This window comes from Sarcophilus harrisii, chromosome 3 (genome assembly GCF_902635505.1).
Source record: "Sarcophilus harrisii chromosome 3, mSarHar1.11, whole genome shotgun sequence".
In the NCBI taxonomy this organism is placed as follows: domain Eukaryota; kingdom Metazoa; phylum Chordata; class Mammalia; order Dasyuromorphia; family Dasyuridae; genus Sarcophilus; species Sarcophilus harrisii.
This window is the reverse complement of record NC_045428.1, coordinates 609,186,527-609,211,972: the sequence shown is the minus strand read 5'-3', so window position 1 is coordinate 609,211,972 and position 25,446 is coordinate 609,186,527. Positions and strand designations below refer to the sequence as shown.

The 25,446-nt window shown below is 61.1% G+C and overlaps 1 protein-coding gene, 1 long non-coding RNA gene and 2 other non-coding genes across 4 annotated transcripts; 3 read left to right on the top strand and 1 right to left on the bottom strand.

The window, feature by feature from the left end:
* Positions 1 to 4,585: 4,585 nt before the first annotated feature.
* On the top strand, positions 4,586 to 6,715 carry LOC116423068. Its single transcript, XR_004233550.1, has 4 exons — positions 4,586 to 4,796; positions 5,309 to 5,383; positions 5,588 to 5,625; positions 5,999 to 6,715. It is a non-coding gene; the product is annotated as an uncharacterized LOC116423068 (long non-coding RNA).
* LOC116423123 lies at positions 5,432 to 5,518 on the top strand. The gene has a single exon (XR_004233591.1). It is a non-coding gene; the product is annotated as a small nucleolar RNA SNORD88 (small nucleolar RNA).
* LOC116423122 lies at positions 5,841 to 5,930 on the top strand. The gene has a single exon (XR_004233590.1). It is a non-coding gene; the product is annotated as a small nucleolar RNA SNORD88 (small nucleolar RNA).
* A 14,365-nt stretch (positions 6,716 to 21,080) lies between the features above and the next one.
* On the bottom strand, positions 21,081 to 22,952 carry CLEC11A (C-type lectin domain containing 11A). The gene is made up of 4 exons (XM_031961836.1): positions 22,725 to 22,952; positions 22,127 to 22,295; positions 21,531 to 21,722; positions 21,081 to 21,364 (listed from the first exon to the last, which is right to left on the bottom strand). Exons 1-4 carry the CDS (start codon positions 22,869 to 22,871, stop codon positions 21,081 to 21,083), a joined length of 792 nt encoding a protein of 263 aa, XP_031817696.1. The 5' UTR covers positions 22,872 to 22,952.
* Positions 22,953 to 25,446: the final 2,494 nt, after the last annotated feature.

Sequence of the window (25,446 nt, the reverse complement as noted above, 5' to 3'; positions counted from 1 at the left end):
TGCAAGTGAGCGGCGTTTTTAAGGGATGAGCTGGGCTGGGGCCAGCCTGCAAAGTGCTGGGGTGAGTTTTGCGGTGGGCTAAGTGATTTTTGTGCCTGGGAGATGGCGGTGTTAGTTTTTTTTCTAGATACTTTTGTTTTTGCACGTGGCTGTGGTTTTGCACGGTGGTTTTTTGCAGCTTTTTGCATTTTTGCATTTTTGGGGTTTTTTGCATGGGTTTTTTGCATGGGGTTTTTTGCATTTTTGCAGCTTTTTTACTTGGGGTTTTTTGCATTTTGGGGTTTTGCATTTAGGGGTTTTTGCATTGTGGTTTACTTTTTGCAGCTTGGGGTTTTGCTTTGGGTTTTTACGGGGTTTTTACGGGTTTTGCAGGCTTGGGGTTTTTGCACGGCATTTTTTACGAGTGGGCGGGCGGGGTGGGGTGGTGCTTTTCTGGAAGTGATGCAGGAGTGCCTCTGCGTGATTCACGCGTGCAATGGTGCAGGCCAGTGGGGCTGGGTGACTCTGGAGGTTCTTGCAGTGTGGGTGGGCTGCAGCTATGTGTTCCCAAGGGGTGATGTACCAAAGTGGGGCAAGTGGGTGATGGGTGCTGGGGTGGTGGTGGGTTTTGCGGGGTTTTGGAGTGGTGGGGTTTCTGCTTAGCTTACGGCTTGGCGGGTTTTACTGGGATGAGCTGACTTTTCTTTGGGCAGGTGGTGCGTGAGCCACGTGAGGTGTCTAGGCCTAAAGTGCCTTGTTTTTTCTCTGCAGCTCTGTCTCGCACGCTGGGTAGTGTTTGCCGGATTCTCTGGGCGTTTTGCCTCTCGGTAATCTCGTTTTCTGTTTTTGCCTGAGCCGTGTTTCGCTTGCAGGCTGGGTGGAGTGGGCGGGTAGTCTCAAGTGGCGTTTCGAGCTGGGCAGCTAGGCGTGAGCTGGGCCTGTTGAGCGGCTGGGATCTCACTTGATTGAGCTGGCCTGACGGCTCTGCTGACTCTCAGTCTCTGGTGGGCTGGAGGGAATCAGCCTGCTACCGAGGTGCCTGGGCGCAGTGGCTCAGGCCCAGGCGCGTAAGTAGCCTGGAGGTTCTACTTGCCAGCCATCTGCAGCCTGGCTTGAGGAGGAGAAAATAAGGTTGGGCGGATATTGGAGTGAATCCCGCCTGGGTTTGAGCCTAAGAAAATTAGGCACTTGAACTTGAGCCTCTGAGCCTGGGAGGGGTGGTTGTATTTAAGAGGGTTTTTTCTTTCCTTTCTTCTTCCTCCCTTCCTCCCCTTCTTTCTCCTCCTTCCTCCCTCCCTTCCTTCTTCCTCCTCCCTCTCTCCCCTCCCTCTCCCCTTCTTCTCTCCCCTCCTTCCTCCCCTTCCCTCCCTCCCCTCCTTTTTTTTTCCTCCCTCCTTCCGACCCTCCTTCCTTCCCCTCCTTCCCTTCCCTCCCTCCTTCCTTTTCCTCCTCCCCCTCCTTTCCCCTTTTCTCCCTCCCCTTTTTCCCTCCCTCCCTCCCTCCTCTTCCTTCCCTCCCTCCTCCCCTCCCTCCTCCCTCCTTCCCTCCTCCCTCCCTCCCCTCCTTCCCTTCTCCCCTCCTCCCCTTCCTTCCTTCCCCTCCTTCCCTTTTCCTCCCTCCTCCCCCTCCTTCCCTCCCCTTCCCTCCTTCCCTTGTCCCCTCCCTCTTTCTTTTCCCCCCCTCTTCCCCCTCCCCGACTCCCTCCCCTTCCTTCCTTTCCCTCCTTCTTCCCCTCCCCTCTCCCTCCCTCCCTCCCTTCTCCCCTTCCTTCTCCCCTCCCCCTCCTTCCCTCCTCCCTCCCTCCCTCCTTTCCTTTTCCCCTCCTTCCTCCTTCCCTCCCTTCCCTCCTTCCCTCCCCTCCCTCCCTCCCTCCTTTTCCTTCCCCTCTTCCCTCCTTCCCTCCCCCTCCTTCTCTCCTCCTCTCTCCCTCCTCTCCCCTTCTCCTCCCTCCCTTCCCTCCCTCCCTCCCCTCCCTCCTTTCCTTTCCCCTCCTTCCCTCCTCCTCCCTTCCTCCCTCCTTCCTCCCTCCCTTTCCCTCCCTCCTCCCTCCTTCCCTCCCTCCCTCCCTTCCTCCCTGACTCACAGTACCGTAGTGGATGAGACCCCCTCCCCGTTGCCCTGCAGCAGCTCACTGCTCTGGCAGCACTCTAGCCCTGCCGACGATCCTGGAGCTCTTCCCGTCTCCAGGGCCAGCAGAACTTTCTGGTTCCGGAGCCCGGGCGCTCTACTCTGGATTTCCAGGGTCCCTTTGGCCTGGCTTGGGGCTTGCCTGCCCTCCCTTCCCCAGGGTCATCCTCGGCGTCGCCCCACGAGCTCGGGGTAAGTGGGGGGTGACCGGCCCCTCTCGTCCCTCCGGGCAGTGCGGGCCCACCCCAGGCCGCAATGGGACCAGTGCCCCAGGGCGAGTCACAGCTGGTCTGGGGTTTTCCAGGGCGGACAAAAGCCCCCCTTACACCCCCCTCCCCAGTCTGCTAGGTCTGCGCCTGGGAAGCAATGTCTGTGCCTGCATTAACGATGCTTCCATGATAAAAACCCGCCTGGAGCAGGATCCCGGGCCCCTGCGCTGGCGGAGGCTGCTGAAGGGGGCTGCGCGGCCTGTGGCCATAAGTTAGATCCCGCGGACGCTCAGGGGCCATCGCGGGCTCACTGACCGGCCCGGCGCCAGTATTTCTGCCTCCGAGAAGAGCGGAGGGCTCCCGGCAGAGCCAGAGAGAGGGGTCTGCAGAGACAGGTTATCTTATGTGGGCGTGGTCTGTGACAATGGGACCGTGGAAGATCCCGGATCCCAGATCCCTGATCCCGGATCCCTGATCTCGGATCCCGGATCCCAGATCCCGGATCCCTGATCTCGGATCCCGGATCCCAGATCGCCGCCACAGAGACAATGCTAATGAACTAGTTCTTCTCACAAGAGCTACTAAAAGGGGCTGCGGAGCCCGATGGGCGCGCGCCGCTGGGGAGAGGGCTGGCCCCGATGACGTCACTCTGTGGGAGCCCAGGGAGGGGTCCAGCTGCGGCCGCTCAGCCCGCTGTGAGCTCCGAACGCTTGGCCCGGGTCAGGCCCAGGTCCCGGCCTGGTCTGTTACTATTAAGCCTCACTGGAGTACCAGGCACTGACAATAGAAAGGCGAGTCCCTCACGGGCTGCTCCGGGTCCTGGGAGGAAAGCCGGGTGGCCGGCTCTGTCCAGACGGCCTGAAGCCCCAACCCCCGAGATAATCAAGCGGGGACAGCAGGAGCCCTCGGAGAAGGGGGAGGCGCCGGGGCTGCAGCCCGGAGAGGGGGGACTCACGGGGGAGCAGCAGGAGGCCGCCACGGGCCGGGCGGGAGCAGGTGGAGGGCTCCGACACAGCTTTGTCCTGGGGCCTGGCGGAGGGAGGGGCGCGGCGAACCTGCGCTGGAGGAGGAGCTGAGAGAGGGGGGCAGGGGGGAGGGGAGGCTGGGGCAAATACCGCTGGGGAGGCGGTTTAGGTTCGAGGTCTGTGCCTTGGGGCGTTGTGAGAGAGTGTCTCAATACTGGTACGGGTTTGGGGGTTGGGGAGGGGAGAGGGATCAGGTTGGGAGTGCTGGGAGGCAGGGGCTTGGGGAAGATAAGGGGTTTGTTTCATGATTTTAGGGATGGGTTAGAGTATTTTATATGGTTGTGTGTTTTCTGAGGTTTTGAGTATGGTGTTTCTGTATTTGGGGGTTTTTCTAGGTTTTGGAGTTAGGTATTTTGGTTGTGGGGTTTCTGGTGTTTTAGGGGTGTTTTGGGTAGGGAGTTCTTTAGGTTGGAGTTTTAGGCAGAGGTTTGTGTTTGTAGGGGTTTGGGTAGGGGTTTTGTTTTGGAGTTGGTGTTTCTGTGAGGGTTTCTTTGTGTTTTGGGTGTTTGGTGGTGGATGTGAAATTTTGAGGGGTTTTGGGTGTCTTTAGGGTTTTGGTAGGGGTATTTGGGTTAGGTTCTTAGGGCAGAGAGTTCCTGCTGGGGGTTCTGGGTTTGGAGTCTTGAGGGGTTTCTGGGTTGGTTTCCTTAGGTAGGGGTCTTTGCTGGGTCTCTGGGCTAGTGTCTGTGGGGGTCTCTGAAGAGGGGTGTCTGGGTGTTTATGGTAGGAGCTCTCTTCAGGGGTCTCTAGGCTGGAGTTCCTGGGGCTCTTTAGGGGTCTGTGGACAGCAGTCTCTGGGTGTCTGTTGGTATAATGGGGTCTCTGGCAGAGGGCTCTGGGGATCCCTGGACTAGGGTCCCTAGGCAAGGATGTCTCCACTGGAGTCTCTGGGGATCTTTAGGGGTTTGTGGGCAGATGTCTGGGTAGGGAGTCTCTTAAGGGTCTCTGGGGGTCTGTGGTGGGAGTTTCTGCAGGGGTCTCTGGGCAGGGGTCTTTTGGGATCTCTGGGCTAGGGTCCCGAGGCAGAGGGGCTTTTTCTGGGGCCTCTGGGCAGGGATCTCTGGTGTGTCTCTGAGGAGGGGCTCTGGGCAGGGGTCTCTGGGGGTCTCTGGGCAGGGTCTGCACAGGGTCTCTGGGGGGGTTCCGGGCTCGGCGGTATCCGCTGCGTTTGTGTCCCTCTACTTGGGCTGGGAGATGAAGCTCCGCCCCCCGCAGTCCGGCCCCGCCTCTCGCCTCCTGCGCATGCCCGGAAGCGCCCAGTCGGGTGGCGTAGTGCGCAGGCGCGGCGTTCCGCGGGCTCCGCGCTGGCGGCGGGGAGCGGGCTCGGGCCGCTTGCCCCCGCGTGGGCTCGCGCTGGGCCGGGGAGTCCGCGCGGCCCGCGCCGGAGGGGGGGGTTCTGTCCCAACATGGGACGGAAGCACGTGACCCGCCCGGTTGGCGCCTTCGGAAGCAGCTCGTGAGTGGGGGGCGAGCACGGGGGCGGGCGAGCACGTGGCGGGGGAGGGCGCTCGGCCGGGCGCGGGTCCCCGCAAAGGGGGGGGGGGGCCGGGCGGGGGCTTCCGCCCCATCGGAGCGGGGCTCCTGCGGGGGGGGGGGGTCGGTCCTGCGGCGAGATGCCCCTGGCTCCGCTGTGGGGGAGGGGGCCGGAGGCCGGGCCGGGCCTGAGGGGCTGGGGCTGGGGCTGGGGGGCTGAGGCAGGAGCGAGGCTGCGGGAATGCAGCTGGGGGGCAGAACTGGAGGGCAGGAGCGGGGCTGCGGGGAACGCCTGGGCCCGGGCTGGGAGGTGCTGCAGCTGGGGGGGGAGGGGGGCCGGGGCTGCAGCTGGGGGGGGCTGGGGCCCCGATGATGGCAGCACTGGGCGCTGACCGCCTGTGAAGGACAGACCACGTGCCCCCTGCACTGCCGGGGTCTGCGGCCCGGCCGCGCGCACCGGCTTCCCCGGGTGAGCCTCGGGCGTCTCCCTTACAGATGAGCTGACTGAGAGGAGCCCGGCGGGGGGCCTGAGGCTGCGGAGGAGCGCGGTGCCCGGAGCCCCTGCCCCAGGTGAGTGCGGGCCCGGGAGGGCGGGTGGGCTCGGTGTCAGGAGGGTCGGGCCCCCCGTGATGCCAGCACTGGGCTCTGAGCTCCATGGTGACAAACACGGTGCCCCAGCCTTGGACTTCTGGGTCTGAGGGGGCCTGCCCCTTGTGGGGGAGGCCGATCCCCAGCCCGGGTCCGCCCCCCCACCTGCTCCCTTCTCTCTTACAGAGGCTCCAGTCGGCGCCAGAGCGGCTCCCGGCCTCCCGGTAAGACCCCCCCCTTTCCCACTCCAGACCTGGCGGTGCTCCCCCCCCCCAGCTGTGCTCTCTCTGCCCTTCCTCCCCAGCTCAGGAGCACATGGTCTGGCCCCCCCCTCACCCATGGGGGGCTTGGAGGGCCCTGAAACCCCAGGCCCACCAGACACGTGAGCCTCACTGAGGAGTGCTTAGAACGGGGAGGGGCCGGCGGGGCGGGGACACTGGGACCCCGATGATGTCAGCACTGGGCTCTGACTCTTGTGAAGACTCTCGGTGCCCCCTGGGCCTTTGACTCCCAGGGGTCTGAGGGGTCCCCGCCCCCCTGCCCCGGGGCTGCGCCGGAGACACAGCCAGTGCTTGAACCAGCGTTTCCCGCCCTCAGGTGGAGCCGCCGCTGCCGGGAGCCCTGCAGGAGGAAGAGCGCTGGGGGCACTTGTTGGGCCTGCGCCCCCCGGGGCCTTCGCAAAGCCAGTTCCGGGCCGGGGCCCTGGCGGAGGGAGAAAATAAATTGTTTGGGAGACACGGAGCCTCCGCGCCCTTTGTGACCCGCCGTTGGGCCTGCCTGGGAGCCCGGCGAGACCCTGGTGGGGGGCGGGCTCTGGACCCCGGAGGGAGGAAGCCCAAGGCAAGGGTCTGGGCCGCCCGGGGCTGCTGGCCCCGAGAATGAGGGGGCGCCCGTCTGGGATTCCTGCCCCTGCAGCCCCGCTGTGCGCCTGGCCCCGCCTCTTCCGCCCTGGGAGGGGGGAGGGGCAGCGGCGTCTTACAGCCCCCAGAGGTGGGCGGGGCTGGCCGCGGTGGGAGGGGGGAGTTCTGCGGGACCCCATCTGGGCGAGCCTGTTTCCATCAGTGAATGCGACCGAGGCTGCGGGGTCCCTGCCGAAAAGTGGGCTGGGCTGCGAGCCGCGGCCTGCTCGAGGAGGAAGGGCGGAGGCCGTTGGGGGTTCAAGGTCAAAGTCAGACCCTGCGGCGAGGTCTGTGCCATGAGAACAGTAGGGGGCGCTCTAACATGAGCTGTCCCGAGGCTCCCGGGGAGCAAAGTGGGCGGCGGGCGCTTGGGCAGAGGAAGAGCCCGCGTGTCTCGGTGGGGCTCGGAGAGTGTGGGATGGGCGGGTGATAACCCTCCAAACCAAGACCCAGACATGCTGTAACCTATGGGTCACGGGGGGCCCGGAAACGGCCAGCGATTGGCTGCGGGGCTTCTCTAACTTCCATCGCGGAGGGCTCTTCCCGGCCTCGGGCCCGGCTTCCCACATCCCCTAGCGGCCTTTCTCTGCCTCCGCCTGCCCGTCGGTAAAATGGGGGCAGCGAGCGCGCCCGCCTGGGGGTGGGCGGGGCCGTCGCGGAGCGCGCGGCCCCGAGCTCTGCACGTGGGGCTGTGTCCTTTCCCGACCTTGGCGCGGGGCCGCAGCGCCGCCTGGCGCCGAGGAGGGGCGAGACAAGCTGGCGCCGGGAAACGGGGCCGCGGATACAAGGCGCGCTGTGAGCGAGCGGCCGGAGGCTTCGGGGAACGGCCGCGGGGAGTGACCGGGCGCCGCCGGGGCTGCGCTTGCGCCCCAGGGTCGGAGGGAGGAAGTTCCCCCTCGCTCTGCGGGGCGCCGAGGGCCCTGTGGTGGGAACGGCCCTGGGAGGGCCCTGTGGTGGGAACGGCCCTGGGAGGGCCCTGTGGTGGGAAGGCGGCCGGCAGCCGGGCCAGGGCAGCATCCGTGTTGGGGAGGGCGGCCTCTGCTCTTCATCTTTTTCACTTTTTTTAAGTTATAGCTTTTTTCTGGGAGATGACCAAGAACCACTACATTGAATTCCCAATCCCCATATTTATGCCCACCTGCATTTCTGATTTCCTTCACAGGCTAATTGTGCAATAACTCAGAGTCTGATTCTTTTTGTACAGCAAAATCACGTTTTGTCATGTATACTTATTGTGTATCTGATTTATACTTTAATATATTTAACATCTACTGGTCATCCTGCCATCTGGGGGAGGGGAAAAATTGGAACAAGAGGTTTGGCAATTGTTAATGCTGTAAAGTTACCCATGCATATAACCTGTAAATAAAAGGCTATTAGATAAAAAAAAAAAGAAATGAGGCCTTGATCAGAACCTTTGACTGCAAAAATGTTTTCCCAGTTTGTGGCTTCCCTTTAATCTTGTCTGTTATGTTCTCTCTAAAATGTCATGTTCTCTGGGTGGGTTTTCTTGGGGTCTCTAGATGCAGCCCTCCACCAGAATCACCACCGGAACAGCCAGGGGTTAAAGTCCAAATCCTTACTTGTCTCCTTCAAAGACTTGTCTCCTTCACTTGGGGCTCGGCTAGTTTTCTGGGTCCCTTCCAGAGTCTTGCTTTCAGTGGAGAAGCAAAGGAGGAGAGCCTGCCACCAAGGCGGTGGGAGATGGGATGAATCTGTCTGAGTCCAAGGGCTTGGGCTCCAGGCTTCAGCCTTCAGCCTTCTCTGCTTGTCCTAAATCTCTGAATCTCCCTGACTGAGGCTTCTAGCTTACATGCCCCACACTGAGTACAAACCAATCATTATATCACTAGGAGACCATTATTTGTTGTAGGATTAAATCAGTTTTAAACTAGATTTAAACAGTGTCTCCTCGATTCCACTTAGTGCCTTGTTTCAAGTTCTGGCCCACGACATCTTGTAGGATTTAATCCATCCTACTGAACCAGGCGAAATTAGATGATTATTGTCTCTATCAATTCCACTGACTTGTAAGAATCCTTTGTTTCAAATTCAGAGTTCTGGCCCACAAACTTGTCTGCATTAGTTTTGTTTGTACAAAAGCTTTCTAACCTGAAATAATCAAAATTTTTTATTTTGTGATCAATGATGATCTCTAGTTCTTTGGTCACAAATTCCTTCCTCCTCCACAGGTCTGAGATAAACAATCTCATGCTTTATCCCTATATCATGAACTCGCTTTGATCTTACCTTGGTGCATGTTATTAAGTGCGGGTTAATGAATAGCTTTTTATTTTCAAAATGCAGTCACAGATAATTTTCAACACTCACCCTTGCAATACCCTATTTTCTAAATTTTCCTCCCTCCCCCTTATATGTTAAATGGCAATTCTATGCATATTTCCATATCTATCATTCCGCAGAAGAAAAATCAGAAAAAAAAGGAAAAATATTACAAAAAAAGGAAGGAAACAACAAAAAAGATGGAAGTCTTATGTTGCTATCGCTCTTTAGTTCCCAGGGTCCTCTTTCCGGATGCAAGTGGCTCTCTCCGTTTCAAGTCTATTGGAATTGTGGGCCCTTGTTCTGAAAGTAGTCTGGGGTCTTTAAAGAAGCTTACTAGGTCCTAAGGGTAACCACACCCTTTCCAGTGAGTTCTGGGCCTGAATGAAGTCTGTGTAATGTTTTTCCTGGAAATGTCCAGAGGGCAGCTCCGTCCCCCAGGGCCCAGAAGCAGCTCCATCCCCCAGCCCTCAGAGCGGTCCCTGTCCACCAGCAGAGACGCTCCCATCCCCCTGGGAAGCTCCTCAGCCCGGGGGGTGCTACCCACCAACAGGAGCCTGTGAATGACCCGGTCACCTGTTTGGACTCTGCTGGATTTCCACCCGGAAGGAGCGGTGAAAATGAGCGGCAGAGAGACAGAGAGGGGCTGGGGGTGGGACTGCCCTGCAGCCTGCGCCCCGTGAAGAACAGGAAGGAACCGGAGCAAGGTGGTCTCTGATGGAAATGGAGGATCGCTGTGTCATGGTGGGAGAGCCAAGGGTGACCCTCCGGCCTCCCCGTTCCGTCAGGAGGCAGGTAGAAAAGATGGCAGACCTCCCAGGGACAGATTTATGGAAAGAGTGACCAGGTCGCTCAGAGAAGACAAGTCCAGGCTAATAACTTACCAGCGGGCACAAACCCGGAAATATCAGAAAGCACCTACTCTGTGCCAAGAAAGACAACGAAGCATTTTCCTCGCCCTCCAGGAGCTTCCCCTCGAAGCTGGAAGCCGGGAGGGACATGGGGGAATCCAGCCGAGGATTCCCAGGCTCCCACCCCTTCCCTGGACCCGTCCCGCCCTGCTGGCCTTCAGTCTCTCATCTTTCTCCGAGTGGGCCTCCCCTGCCTCTCGATTTACTTAACCCTTTGAGCTCTGGCACCCGATCTCATCATAATACCCCCCTCCCTTCTCCAAAGTGACCAACGACTTGTGACCCGATCCAGTGGCCTTTTCTCGGCCTTCAGGCTCGTTGGTGTCTCTGGCAGATGCCACCCTCTGATCTAGGTTTCCCTCAGGGCTCTCCTGGGCCCTCCCCCCCTCTCTACTGCTGCAGTTGGGGACCTCACTGGCCTCCCAAGAATTTAATTATGATTTCTGTGCATGTGACTCCCAGATCTGCTGACCTCTGATGTCACCTCTCCAGGCATCTTTCACACACCGTGAACTGGACGTCCAGGAGCCCCCCTCGCCTCCATATGTCCAAAAGAGAACTCGTGATCTTCCCCTGAGCCCTCTCCCCACTCCCACCGGGCCTGTTCCTGGAAGGGCCGCCTCCCGCTCCCACCCAGGAGCCCTCCTGGATTCCAGGCCGCTCTGCGCCAAGACCGTGATTTCTCTTCTCACAGCCCAGACCAGGCACTTGTTCCCTCACACCCGCAGGAGCTGCCGGGGACCTTCCTGCCTCAGACCTCGCCCTGTCCCAGGACAGCGTCCATCCGGCCATCACAGCCATCGCCCTAAATCTCAGCGCGGCCTATCAGGGAACTCCAGTGGCTCCTCTTATTCAGGGTCCCGTAGAAAATCGGCTCTCGGGCACACACACTCACACTCACATATTCACACACATACACACTCACATATTCACACATACACTTTCACCCCCCCACACACACACACTCACTTTTGCACACTCACACTCACTCACACATATTCACACACTCACATACACACACTGAGCTCCTGGCTGCTCCAGCCCTCTCCCGCTCCCTTCCCCAGCATTTCCTCCGCTGGCCGGTCCCCCTGCTTGCCATGCTCTCTCTGCATCTCTCCCTCCTGGCTTCCTCTGGGTCTCCCCTACCCACCCTCCCCGCGGCTGCCCAGGGGCTTTTCCTACCCTGCAGGTCTGCCTCCAGCTCCCCTCCTCCACCCGGACCAGCAGCGGGCACCCTGGCGCACCCAGGATCAGTCACAGCCTTAGCTCTCGAGGTGCTGGCGGGTACAGCAGGCCCACCAGACCCCAGTTTCTCTCCCACACTCTGCCCCCTCGTGCCATCCATGCAGAGCCTCTGCTCTGGCTGCCCCCAGGCCTGCCCCTTTCTCCCCGCAGTCTCCCAGAATGCTCTTCTCCCTTCGAGTCCCCCCACGCAACCGCTGGGGCCCTGGCCCCATAACCAGGGGCGATTTTTGTAGTTATACTTTGTCTCTCCCCACCAGGCGACAAACTTCTCGGTGATGGGATCCTTTCATTCCTTGTCCTGACGCCCCAGCGCCTGGCGCAGAACCGTCTGTGACGGTCGCTGTTTGATTGAGTGACCATAGGTGGGAACATGCAATTAGATAAGGTCATGGTTCCACTGGAAAAGAAGAAGTAAAAAATAGGAAGAACTCAGAACGTGGAAGCCCTGAAGGGGCAGAACAAAGAGGAAATAACAATCCCCATGGCGGCTGCACCCCAATGCAAAGTACAAATGGAAAGGTCAGGGCGGAGATTTGGCGCTGGGAAGGACTCGGAGGGCAGAGCCCGGGCCCCTGTTCTCCTCGCTGAGAAAGCCCGTCCCCAGGGAAGGACACGTGCGAGCTCCTACAACCAGCTGTGTGTGAGGCAAGGTATGGAGTCACAGCTCGAGTCCGAGCCCGGAGCTCTGTCTGCCATATAATCTGCACGTGGCTTTTGTTTCAAGGCTCAATGCCCCCATCTCACCAAGGCGGGACTTGCAGGGGCCGCTCAGGGGCCCCGCCAAAGTGATCAGTACAGAAAGGCGCTTGTCCTGCCCGGTTTCTTCCGACCTGGGCGAGTCTGCCCGCCTTAGGCAAACTGCAGGCCCTTTTCCCTCAGGGACTCCGGAGCGGTGCAGGACTTAGCTCCGACACAGGATCATCTGCAGCTGCTGTGCTCAAAGCTCCTGCGCTCCAGCCGTCCCCCAGCCTCGAGCTCTGCCCTGGCAGGGATGGCATCAATCCGCTGACAAGCTCAACAAGCACTAGGTAAAATGGTGGCCCCTGGAGCTCCTGGGACCCATTACGGGCGGTAACTGGTCTAAAGAACCGAGGGAAGAGCAGCTGCGGGCCATTTTTTCCTATTGTTGCAAGAGTAATCGACTTTTTAAGACAGTCCTTTAAATGGAAGGTGTGGGACAATATGGGGGACAGAACATCTTCTATATTACATATGGAAGGACACCCCCAAAATTACTTTCTTTTGCCAAAATACTTTGAAGCATGTTTGAGCTGAAGGAATCTTAGTGATAATAAAGTGAAGGCAAATTCATTTAATCATAAAAATTTTCTCCTAAAACTGGCGTATTTAGTCTGTATTTTCTTCACATTCTTATTCTGATCCAGAAAGATACATTGGCTGTGACTGAGGTCCGGAAGGTGTTTTGGACCAAGAGAAACTAAGGAATTGATCCTTGAGGCAAGCAGGGAGAAGGCTCTGATGGAGATCAGTTTAGCTCCTTGGTCCCGTAGAGGTCTCGAGCGGCCTCCCCTTGCCATGCCCTGCCTGAAATCCCAGTCAGCTTCCTGAGCTTCAATTTTCCCTGTAAAACCTCCTTATGGGCCATTCATTCTATGGCTGCTGCCCCACTGTGGGTCAGTCCCCCATAGCCCCCTGCCTCATGGTGTCTTTTCCTTTCCCTTCTCCTATTCCACATGGTACCTTCCCTAACTCCCCTCTGCTTCCCCACCCCACTTCTCCTCCTTACAGCTAACTCTTGGGGTGCCGAGTCCCTTCCAGAATTTAGCCGCCAGCTCCAGCTCCAATCTCAGGCCACCATTTGGTGTCTACATCCCCTACATCACGCTGGCCCTCAAACCACAGCAGGCTGCACTCGTGGAAAGGAGCTATGGTTACTCGCTAGAAACTTTTTCATATTTCCCCATTTCAGCAATTCATGACCTTCAAGCCCAGTCTGTTAATGATGTGACCCCTTTGACGGCTCTCAATTTGCATGAGTGAGGAGCCTGTTTGCCACAAGGAAGATCCGTTGGGTTTGGGGAACTAGAGCAATGAACAACGCCTCGTGTGTGAGGAAGAAGCACCCGAACCTCAGTCTTCCACTTGGGCGAGGACCAAGGGAGTCTGCAGGTTTTTCAGGCACTAATGCAGACGCAGCTGCCCTTTGCAGCAGCTTCTTGGTGGGAAGCAGGATTTTCTGCCCAAGGTAAAACTGAGAGCTGTAAAAGAATTGGGACTAATCGGGCGGATTCTAAGAGGAAAGGAAAAGTTCCTGCCCTCAAGGAGCCTTCATTTTAATGACTGAGAGGTCCCCTTGAAGGCTCTGGCGGTTTGTCCTTTGTTCTCACTGAGTTAGAGCCCAGTTAACGAGTGTGCCTTGGGCTGATCTGACCAACACAAGCTCGCACACAAATGGTCCCTGGAAACATTTGAGGTGCTCTCCTCACTTGGCTTTGCTCCAGTTTCTTCAGAGCTAATTCCGTTCTGCTTTAGAGCCCAGCCCCTTCTGTGAGGAGGCCGCGCCATGTTGGGCAGCCCTGGGCCAGGATCTCCCATGTCGCGCAATCAGTTCTAAAGTTCTTGGGAGAGAGTGTCCTTGATTCGCTTTTTCCGACCCCCTGGCAGGCGCCTGCCCTGGGTGAGAGCTCCATAAAACAGTCTTTTCGGCAAGCGTACATCTGGCCTTGGAGCGACGGGGCCAGCCCAGCGGAGTCGGTGTCTGGGACCTGATCCTGCCCGCTGGTCTTGGGAATCTTCCTAAGACGGTTCAAATGGCGGCGACTGGGCCTCCTGGCACAGCGCTGCTCCCCTGGCTAGCGCCCGGCACAACGTCAGCACAGCTAATCAGAGACCTTGCGCCTGGGGAGTCGGCCTGAGTGTTTCTCCCTCTCCCAGAATCTCACTTGAGCCCCAGATCTGAGCTAGCTCTGGCAGCGCGGGTCAGTGTCCTGAACAATGTGGAATCCCCTGCGGCAAGAGCTGTCCAAGGCGCTTTCCTATGTGCTGTGACCAGTGGCTCCTGGGGGAGATCCCGGCTTCTTGTTGGCTAACTGTTAGCTCACAAGTAGCCCCGCAGCCGAGAGTCCGTCCATACTTGGTGGCCTCCCGGCCTGAGGCTGTGCCGAGTGCAGTCCCCTGCCCACAAGTCTCCCTCTCCCCCGGACCTGCAGCCTTTACAAGTGAATACCTGACGGCCGGTGCAGTCACTGGCCAGCCACGTTGGTGAAAACATCACGCTGAAAAGGCAAGGGAAGGCACGCGGCCTCCCTTCCCCCCCATGAAGCGGGCGTCCCCTTATCCGGAACCCGGCTGGTCCCCGCCCGGGCACTGGCCATGGTGCCAACAATGAGCTGAAAAGGCAAGGGAAGGAGCGCGCGGCCTCCCTTCCCCCCATGGAGGGGCGTCCCCCTTATCCGGAACCCGGCTGGTCCCCGCCCGGGCACTGGTGCTTGTTCCAAGCTTTCTCAGGACGGAGGCATCTACAAAACTCTGGCTACAATGGGCAGAAGTCCCTAGCGGGGGGGGCAAGGAGGCTAGCCCCTGCCCGGGGATATCTCTGGTCTCCCTCTGGGGTCCGCAGAGTCTCTGTGCTGCAGGGTCTCCGGGCCTCTCCCCAGGACCTCCTCACGCCATCCCCTGGCATCCTACAGGTGTCTGGTGGTCCACCTCGGCTCCGAGCCTCCTCTCGGTGGGCCTGGTTCCCATTGGATGTGCGGTGCCCAAGGCTCCGCCCCTCGCCCGTCTGTCAATCGCCAGCAAGAAGACTGTGCCATGCGCAAGCGCACGAGCCTGGGGGGAAGGGAGCCCCGGCGCTGGTACTGCACGCTCCGTAGCTGGGGCGGCGGCGGCCCGCTCTGCGCGTGCGCGATGCTCGCCGCCGGCCGCTCCGTGGATCCCACGTGACCGGGACGGCGGCGGGAGTGGGCAGAGGTAGGGCCACGTGGCAGCGCGCCGGCCCCCGGACCGCTCTCCCGCTAGCGCCCTCTGCGGCTCCCGCCCGCATCCACCGCATTTCCGCTCGGGCGCCAGGCTGTGGTTCTCAGGAGGATCCGCTCGGGACGTGGGGTCGCCCAGCTGGGGCACTCCCCCGGCCTTGCCCACCGCCTGGGGCGCAGCCTCCGCCCCCAACAGGCCCGAACCAGTCCCTGCGTCTCCGGGGCCGCCGGTGTGGACGGCGTGCGGGGCGTCAGGAAGGGGCGCCGGCTCCGCCTCTCTCTCCCTCTCCGTCCTCCTGCTCGCTTCGGCCTGTGTTCTGGGCGTGGCCTGGAGCCTGAGCAATCAGCCCAGAAGGCAAGGGCCTGGGGGTTGTCAGCGCGTTTCAGCATCCCTCCCCACGGGCTCTCCGGGGCGGGGAGGGGGAGCTGCGTCAGCATTCCCCCCACGGCTCTTCAGCGGGGCTGGGGGAGGGGAGCTAAGCCAGCATTCCCCCACAGCTCTTCAGAAGCGGGCCGGGGGGGGGAGCCGATTCAGCATCCCCCACGGCTCCTCCGGGGGCGTGGGAGGGGAGCCGCCCAGCATCCCCCCACGCCTCTCCAGAAGCGGGCTGGGGAGGCCAGACCTCAGCGTCCCCCACGGCCTCCGGGGGGTGCGAGGGAGCTGCTCACATCACCTCCACGGGTCTCCAGCGTGGGCGGGGAGGGGAGCCGCGCCTGTGCATCGCCCCACGGCCCTCCAGAAGCTTCTGGCCCAGCCCCGCGGCAGCCCTCCCTCGCCGCTAGGACACGGTCAGGATCGGTCTCCTCTCGGATTCGCCGGCGCGACTGCCCATCACGCCTCCTTCCCTGTCGGTGCTCTGGCCCCGCCCCTTCTTCTCACCCTCTGGCCGGGCTGGGAGGGACCGGCCCCGCGCTGCCTTCTGGGCCTCCGCTGATCCCCGGATAAGTCCCCAAGCACTTTGAGATGCCCACTGTGCGCCAGAGACGGCCTCAGCCCGGGGCCGTCGGAGGGCAGAGGGAGCCCCCGCCCTGCCGAGCTCCCGAATGGGGGGCCCCGGGGGCGCTGGGCAGAGGCCGGAAGGGAGGCTTCGGGCGGCCCGGAGCCAGGGAAGCCTGCGCCAGGCGGCCCCCACACCTGGAATCAATGCCCCCCCCCCCCCACTAGAGCTCGCTCTCCCCCTCTACCGACCCCGTGGTCCTCCGGAAGGCACCTTCCTTCCTTTCTCCTCTCTCCCCCGTCGCGGCTCCGACTGCCAGGTCCGAGCGGCCGCAGAAGCCCCGGAGCCTGTTATGCGGGACACAACCCGGCGTTTGTGGGAAGTCCCGGGCTTCCCCTGCGCCCAGAACAAGGGAAAGGGGGCTCTGCGCTCCCTGGGAAAAGAAAGCGGGGCCCCCAGAAACACGTCAGCACTGCCCGGCCCCTGCTCAGCGGAGAAATGGGGGCCGGGAGCCATCTGAGAGGCTCCGCTCCCCACTCCTCGGAGGGGGAGCGGCACCGAGGGACCGAGTTCCAATCCTGCTCTCCTCACTTCGCCTGTCTGCCTCAGTTTCCTGCTCTGTAAAACCGGGATGATAAGCACAATAGTGCTCTCCAGCCTCAGCGGTGACTGAGGCCCACGTGCACCCGCCTTCTGGAAGCTCACAGCAGCTCCTGAGGCGCCATATGTGCCTGGGAATCCTTGGGGGAGCTGGGGCTTTGCTGGCTTAATGGGCCTCTGGGAATAAGGGGAGCGGGTGAAATCCCAGGGCGGCCCTTGGGGCCTTAGAAAGCTGCCCCAGCTGCCAGATCTCCCGCAGGGCCTGCGGCCCCCAGCCTGCTGGTTCCTCCTGCCGGGGCCATGAGCCTGCCGGGCTCCTCCTGTCACAGCCCCCCTGCTGGGCTCCTCCTGTCACAGTCCCCCTGCTGGGCTCCTCCTGCCGGGGCCCTGAGCCTGCCGGGCTCCCCCAGCTCCTGATTCACCTCAATAAGGACTTCATTGGTTCCCACTGTACACCCAACACCAAACGAGGAGAAAGCCCAAAGCGAAGCCTCCATTTCTCCTGTTGTTTCCTAAAATGATAGTGGAGTCTGAGCCAAGGGGGGGCCCGAGGTCCCCTTTCTGGAAAGGGCAGCACCTCCTTGGCCTTTGGAGCCAACACCTTCCTTGTCCAGAGGCCCACTGGGACCCCACGGCTCCTTTTTTAATCAGTAGCTATCTAACCCAGCCTTTCCTCCTCCATTCCCACTCCCCATCCCCAGGTTCTCCAACTGCTGCTCACTTCCCTCCCTGGACTATTAAAGCGGGGCTGTCTTTCTCAGACTCAGCATCTAGGGAGCCAGGCTGCCCCCCCTCCCGTGGGAGGTGGGGTGTGGGGGCAGGGTTAAGGAGGCATAGATGGACACATCCAGCCTGACCCCCCAGAAGTCAGAAAAGTCAGCCCAGGGAGGGAGGAACTGGCAGAGGGGCCCTCCTCCCGCAGCCCGAGCCCTTTGCAGGGGCCCCCGGGGGCTCCGCCCAAGGGGCTCTGAATGGGACAAGGAAGACTCGGCTCTCCGCACCCCCTCACATGCAGTCCCCGACAGGCTGACTCATCCCAGCATGCACAGCCCGGCACAGCCAGCCACGTGCACGGCCCCTAGTCAGACAGCAGAGCGCCACGTGGGGTCGGCACTGAGTGTGTGCACACACACTCACACACGGGCACGTACAACTCCTGTGGGCACACGCGGGTGCACACCTCGCCCGCATATGGCACAAGTGCATGTGGCACATGCAATGCATGCATTGTACACTCACAGCTCACATGCATGTGCACACACACTCACACGTGCACGTACAACTCCTGTGGGCACACACATGTGCACATCTCGCCCGCATGTGGGCATATGTGTACACATTACAATCATACCATGAGCACATTGTATGTGCACACAAACATATATTGCAACTCACACCCCATGCGTATGCGCACACTTGCACACACCTCACCCACACAGTGCACACTGCAACCATACCTAGAACGATCCTGTGCACATGCATGTGTGCATCTGTGCATAATCACCTACACGTGTGCACGTGTACACGTTGCAACTATGCCACGAAATGTATGTGCAGTGCAATGTGCATTGCACACACATGTACCCTTTGTCCATATAGTGCAATGCTAGGGCTGTACATGAGACATCTATTGCATACTCACAACCTATGTGTATGTGCACGTATGTGCAACCTCACACCACATGCGTGTAATGTGCATAAGTTTCACAGAGCGTGCACATATAGTGCGATACATGCATCGCACCCAACCCACATCATGTGCACATGTGCACAGCCCTCACTCGCATGTGTGCACGGTACTTGAGTACGCATTTGTGTGTATGTGTGCTTGTGTGCAACATGATGTAAGTGTGTAAGTGCACGTCAATACAAATGCATTGTGCATGTGTGCCCGGTACATGTGTGCATTTGTGTAGGAGGGTGCATGGCAATATGCACTACACGTGTGAGTGCATTGTGTGCTTGTGTGTGTAAAATAATGAATGTGTGCGCATCTGTGTGTAAGTACATGTAAATACACGATGCGCTGTGCCTGTGTGAGTGTGCAGATGTGCGAGCCGTGCAGTGTGCACGCGTGTGAGTGTGCTTGGGGGTGCGCCCCTGTGCAGGGCAGGTAGCTCTTTGCTCATCCACAGCCCAGCCTGTGCCCGGGCCGGGCAGCCCTGCTCACGTCCGGCTGACGCCCACCCTTTCTGCCCGGGGACGACCCGCCGGAAGCCCCCTCAGCAGCTTCGGGGAGCCCCTGGAGAGGGCAGGGGATGGCCCATCCTTTACTCACTTCCCAGGCTCCAGGGTCACAGACTCTCCGAATGAGGAGGTTTTCATCAGCGACCATCCGGTCAGAGGCTGCCCCGTGCCAGCCTGCCCATGCCAAGGGGGGGTGGGGGGGTGGAGCCTGCACAGCCCCACAAACGGCAGCTTACTCGGAGCAGGAGGCCCGGCCCAGCCCCACCCTTTGCAGAACCCGAGGGCCCGAGACCCGGGTGCCGGGGCCACAAGGAGGCCTGCGCCAACTCCAGCGCCAGCGCCGCGGGAGGGCCCTGGAGACCCAGAATCCTAGTCGTTGGGGGGATGGTGGAAGTGAGACCCAGAACCAGGCAGATGGACGCGCGGCTCCGATTGGATGAACCAGAAAGGTCCAGGTCGCTCCGGGCCCTAACTTGTGGCTGGCTCCGCTCAAACTCAGACCCTCTGGATGCAGGCGATCGCTCCTCCCGCAGCCCCATCCCTCCTCCGCAGCCCTCCCCATCCCTCCTCCCGCAGCCCCATCCCTCCTCCGCAGCCCCATCCCTCCTCCTGCAGCCCCATCCCTCCTCCGCAGCCCCATCCCTCCTCCCGCAGCCCCATCCCTCCTCCTCTGCAGCCCCCCTCCCCTCCTCCGCAGCCCCTCCTCCTCCGCAGCCCTCCCTCCTCCTCAGCCCTCCCTCCCACAGCCCCCTCCCTCCTCCGCAGCCCCCTCCCTCCTCCCACAGCCCCCTCCCTCCTCCGCAGCCCCCTCCCTCCTCCGCAGCCCCATCCCTCCTCTGCAGCCAGGTCCCTCCTCTGCAACCCCCCTCCTTGGGTGCGGGTCACGGCTGCTGGGGGAAGCTGATAACCAAGCCTGCTCCCACCTAGCCTCTCAGCAGCCCCTTCTTGGGGCGCTCAGGGCTCTCTTGTGCCCCTGGGACAGCGGCGCCTCCTGGGGGGGGGTGGCGTGGGGCCGGCAACTCCCCAAGCTGGGGTTGGATGGTGCCCCGCGGGCCGGCTTAGAAAGAGGGAGACGCGGCCCCCGCAGGCTCGGCCCCCAGGGCCCCCCGGAGGCCCCCCCCTCCGGCCACGACCTCAGAAGCCTCCAGAGGCTGGACGTGGTGGTGCTGCGGCCGTGCCCCTGCCCCCCATCTTTCCCAAAGCTGCCTCAGCTCTCCCGGCTCTGGGGACACTGTCGGGCCCGGCGGCCACTGGTCCTCCCAGCTCGCCTCGGGCCTCAGAGCCTCAGGCAGAACTTTATAACTGGGGCCAGGTCCGCCTTTCCGGCTAGCTTGTGATCACGGACCTAGGCTGAATGAGGAGCAATGGGAGGGGCTTCTGCTGAAGAAGCCTTTGGGAGGCCCGGCCAAAGCAGAGGAGCCTGCGGGACCGCAATGAGCTCCGGGGGAGGCCGGCGGGGGAGGGGCCGCTGTGTGAGGGGGAGAAGTGCGCCCCCCGCAGCTCAAGACTCTGGGCCCTGGACGAGGTCCTCACGGTCAGCAGAGGCTCAGGGCACTTCCGAGGGGGGGATGGGCACAGAGCGCGCATCCTGCGTGGGCTGGGGAACAAAGCCCCGGAGCCCCTCCCCACAGGGCCAACAACCCGGAGGCTGGGGGAGCCTTCCCCACAGTAAACGGAGGCACATTGGTCCGGAGGCAGAAACAGAGACAAAGACAGAGAGAGACAGAGATTACAGAGAGACAGAGAGAGACAGAGACAAAGACAGAGAGAGACAGAGATACAGAGAGAGAGACAAAGACAGAGAGGCAGACAGAGATACAGAGACAGAGACAGAGAGAAACAGAGAGAGAGACAGAGACAGAGACAGAGATACAGAGACAGAGAGAAACAGAGAGACAGGGACAGAGATGGAGAGAAACAGAGACAGAGAGAAAAGAGCTCTCCCCTGCACCGCTTGCTTCTTCCATCAGGTTCTGAGAGCCCTGCTCCAGGATAACTGGTTTCTGCTGTAACCGCACGTGCCGGCCGGTGGAAAGCTGATTTAGGGCAGGGGTCCCCAGGTTTTCCCAGAGGAGCCAACGTCTAAAAATGTCTGCTCTAGAATGTTCTGGGTCAGAGAGCTGATCCCCCAGGGAAGGGTGGGAGCGCCATCTGCTGGAGGTGCTGGGGGTGGCGGGGAGACAAGGAGAGGCAGAAGCCCCCGGCCAGGAGCAGAGGGGCAGGCGGGGGTCGGGGGGGTCGGGGGGGTCGGGGGGGCCGCGCTCAGCATGGGGAGGGGGATGGCGGCCCTTCCGGTCAGTCTGGGCCTGGTCAGTGAGTGAGGGACCGTGACAGGAGGGGCCCCTTGGGGCGGGCTCTCATGTGTGCCTGCTGCCTCCTTGGGGCTTGGCCAGACTGGACTCACATTCCTTCCAGACTTTATTTCTCTGGGGGGGGGACGCGGGGGGGGAGTCGGGGCCCTTTCTCCCGCTGCCTCGGCCACGCCCCTGTCCTGGGCCGCGGGCGGAAGAGCCCCCGAGGGCCTCCTGGGCGCTACTGGGGGAATTCACAGGCGTAGTAGAAGGCCTCTCAGAGTCGGGTCCCACCAGGGAGTCAGTCAGTTCGAGGCCTGGCCACTTGTGCTCCTGCTCATACCAAGGCTGGTCAGGGCCCAGCCTCGGTGCCCTGGGTCTCGAGGGCGGTCATCTTGGGGTCAGTCCGTGCCATGCATGAAGGAGATCCGCCTGGCTGCTCTCAAAGAGGGAGGCCTCGGCCCTGCGGTCGTGCACTCCCAGCCACACGGGCCAGTTGTAGGGAGCCAGGGCGGCCTTCAGGTAGCGCGCCAGGCCCTCCATCTGCGCCCGGTCCGCCGGCATGGCCAGGCTGCCCCCGCGCGCCGCGCACTGGGCCTGGGCCGCGCTCTGGGCCTGGAAGTCCCGCAGCAGCAGGAAGCACTTGTGGCCCAGGCGGAGGCCTTTCAGGCAGCCTGCGGGAGGGGGGCAGGGTGGGCCCAGGCTCGGCCCGCCGGGGGTCCCCTCTTCTCCCCCCAGGCTCCCTCCCCGCCTCCCTCCTCACTCCCCCCTCCCCCCTCACTCCCCGCCCCCCCAGGCTCGCTCCCCGCCTCCCCCCAGGCTACCCCGCTGCCCACTCACCCTCCAGCCGCCCGCGCTCCCGCTGGCCCTGCTTCTGGGCCTCCTCCACGGCCTCCACGGCCTCCCGGGTCTCTCGGGCCTCCTTCCTCAGGAGCTGCAGGCCCCGGGACAGCTCCGAGACCCGGGCGTCCAGAGCGTGCAGCCGGACGTGCAGCTGGTGCAGCCCCGAGTCCAGCCCCGACAGGCGGCTCACTGGGAAGGGAGCAAGGGAAAGGGGGCCCCGTGAGTGGGGGGCCCAGGGGGAGCTGGGCTGGGGCCCTGGTCGGGGAGGGGGAGGGAGGGGGCACTAGTCAGGGAGGGGAGGGAGGGTGGGGAGCACTCGTCAGGGAGGGAAGGGCAGGGAGCACTGTTGAGGGGAAGGGCAGGTGGGGAGCACTGGTCAGGAAGGGAGGGCAGGGAGCACTGGGGGGAAGGGCAGGTGGGGAGCACTGGTCAGGAGGGGAGGGCAGGGGCCCTGGGGGGGACGGAGACTGAATTTGGCTTCTAGGGTGGTCTGGGGATGGGGAGGGGCCTGGGCCAGGTTGGACACATTCCAGGCCCTCCTCCCCTCCCCCCCCTCCTTGGCCAGCGAGGGAGGGGAGGTCCATGTCACTCACAAACATAGGAAATGGCGTCCTCGGGCGTTGGGGACGGCGGGAGGCTTGTGGGGGGAGTCCCCGTGGGTTCCTCCTCCTCTTCGGCTCCCTGGGCCTCCTCCCCCTCAGAAGCTCCAGGGGGGCTTTTTGGCTCTTGTAAAGGGGACAGCTCCAGAGCCTCCTGTAAGTGCTGGGTGCCGAGGGGGACAGGGCTTTAGCCAGCCCTGCATCAGGAAGGGAGGGGTAGGAAGGAGGTCCACCAGCCCTCCCCCACCAGCCTTCCCTCACCAGCCATCCCCCATCAGCCCTCAGTGACCCCCCCAGCCCCTGGCCCCTTTCTCCGAGCCCCTCATTCGTCCCTGAATTCTCTTTTATTCCTCCCTATACCCCTCCTGCCCCTTGTAGTAACAGACACCGTATTCACAGATTTACACTTGGGGAAACTGAGTCCAAAGGCAGCAGGGCCCGGCCCAGCCAGTTGGAAGCCCGGGCTTTCCCGATTCCCTTTTCGGCAGGCCCAGCTGCCCCCTTCTACCCGGTCCTTCTCTCTCCATGGCATCCCCTCCCCTAGCCGCGTCCCCTCCCCTTCCCCCTCCCCCCTCCCTTTTCTCCCACTTACCTTAAGCAGAAGAGCCTCCCTGTCTTGTTGGTCGGCCTGGGCATCTGGCCAGCCTCCCTTCCCCTTCCTCCTCAGGCCCTTCTGGTCTCTCCTGGCACCAAGGGACCCCAGGGCCAAAAAGAAGCCCAGGACCCAGGCCCACTGCATGGCCCCGGCCTCTGAGAGGGACTCTCTTACTCTGCCTCTATCTCTTAATGCTTTGCTATCCCTCCCTCCCTCCCTCCCTCCCTCCTCCCTTCCTCCTTCCTTTTTCTTTTCTTTTCTTTCTTCCTTTTTCTTTCTTTCTTTCCTTCTTCCTTCTCTTCTTCCCTCCCTTCTTTTTTCTTTCTCTTCCCTTCCTTCCTTCCTTCCTTCTTTTCTTCCCTCTCTCCTTTTCTCTTTCCCTCTTTTCTTTCTCCCAGCTTTCCCTCACAGGCTGCTAGCTCCCAGGAGGTCCTGCCTCTGTGGCCGGAAACCTCAAACGTTCCTGAGCTCAGCTCCCCGCCCGGGTTCCTCTCCCCCCCCCCTTTTTTTTTCCAAGAGTTCTCCGCCCCATTCTTTCCATGAGTTCCTGCACAAGTTCAGGCTGGGCTGGAGGAATGGATGTATTTAAAGGGACTCCTTAGGACTCAGATATCCCGGGCCTCCAGTTGCAGCCCCCCCCCCAATATCCACGGACTCGAGGGTCTAGGACCCAGGGGAGAGCCCCGGAGCAAGGCAGCGAGCCAGGATGCAGCCCCTCCCCTCGGCCTTGGAGGCTCTCTGGGCCCTGCCTCCCCGGTCCCCAAGCCCCTCCCCAGCCGTCTGGCCCCAGGGCTGTGGCTGCCGGTCCCTTTCCTCCTGCCATTTTTGAGTCCCGTTCCCAGAGGAGCCGGAAGGGCCGGGTCATTTGGGCGCATTTGTGGCCAAATAGCTGTTATTACACAGCTGAGGCCTTGTGCTTATCCGGCCGACCCCATGCTCAGCCTGCTTGGCCATTCTGCCAGACCACAGCCAGACCACCCAGTTCACTGGTTTACAAAGAGTATTAACATCCCGACCCAGAAAGGCTCATTAAATAAGCGGGGACACGTTGAAGTTCGAGGCCATGCTGGAGCAAAGGCTTGGGATGCGGGAGCTCGGCTCCAGGGGGAGGGCCGGGGGCAAGGGGAGCCCTGGATGCCTGGGTCCCTAAGGGAGGGGCAAGGGCCGGACACCTGCATCCCTGGTGCTCAATGCCTCAATGGTTCTAGATCCCAAATCCTCCCACTGTGTGTGAGAGATGGGGACTGGGAGACAGAGACAGAGATGGAGGCAGGGAGAGAGACAGAGACGGAGGCAGGGAGAGAGACAGAGATGGAGGCAGGGAGAGAGACAGAGACGGAGGCAGGGAGAGAGACAGAGATGGAGGCAGGGAGAGAGACAGAGACAAGGAGAGAGACAGAGATGGAGGAAGAGACAGAGACAGGGAGAGAGACAGAGATGGAGGCAGGGAGAGAGACAGAGACAAGGAGAGAGACAGAGATGGAGGAAGAGACAGAGACAGGGAGAGAGACAGAGATGGAGAAAGAGACAGAGACAGAGATGGAGGAAGAGATAAAGAGAGGGAGACAGAGACAGATGGAGGGAGAGAGACAGAGACAGAGAGAGACTGAGATGGAGGGAGAGAGACAGAGACAGATGGAGGGAGAGAGAGACAGAGGCTGCCCTCCTTCATACTTTCCTGTCTTCTTGCACCTTACTATCACGTTTTCGTTGCCCCGTGGCCCTGCCCTGTTGGCTGTTCCATGAACAAGGCTCTCCTCTGCTCTGGTCAGTCTCTGTTCCTCATGTCCCGAGTCCTCTCCCTCCTTGTTCTGGCTATTGACTTCCCTGACTTCCTTTGGGTCCCAACTGTAATCCTACCTCCTACAGGAAGCCTTCCCCAAACCTTCTTATCCCCACTGCCCCCATTAATTATTTCCTGTTTATCCCTTGGAGAGCTAACTTACACAGATTTGTCTCTTCCATGAGATTGTAAGAGCCTTGAGAGCAGGGGCTGCCTGTTGCTTCTTTTTGCATCCCCAGGGTTTAGCACAGTGCCTGGCACATAGTAGGTGCCTAATAAATGTTTATTGATTGCTTGATTGACTGGGAGATATATATATATACAGAGAGAGAGAGAGAGAGAGAGAGAGAGAGAGAGAGCATGAGCGGGGCGGGGGGTATGTGCTCGATGGCTCTCTGGACTTTCTGTACCTTACATGTTTGGGTCAATGGTAGCCACACCCTGGCAAAACCATCTCAGCAGGTGAGCCAGGATGGAGAGGGCCTGGGAGAGGCGCCCCCCCCCACCCCCAGCACCTGAAGACTTCCCCCAGCTGACTGGGCTGTGCCCGATTTGTTTCAGTGGCCCTGAGGTGGCCGAAGTCGCCATGTGGAGGGCGAGAGCCGGGGCAGACGTCAAAGGTGCCCGCGGCCAGTCAGGCTGACCCTTGCCCTGCCCTAGCAGGACTCCGAGCTGAGGACCGTGCGGCTTGCCCCACTTAAACCCAGATCATGGTGGAGTCAAGCCATCTCCCGTGCTGCCATTGGCCCTCCTCACAATGGAAGGCCCGCCAGGCCGGGTGGATCGCCCAGTGCGGACGGGCAAACAGCATAGGTGGGGGGGGGGGGGGGCTGCGGGGGTCTGTGGTCCAGGGAGAGGGGAGGGACAAACAGGCGTTAAGCACACACTATGCGCCAGGCGCTGTGCTAAGAGCCGGGGACTCGAAGGGACGTCCCT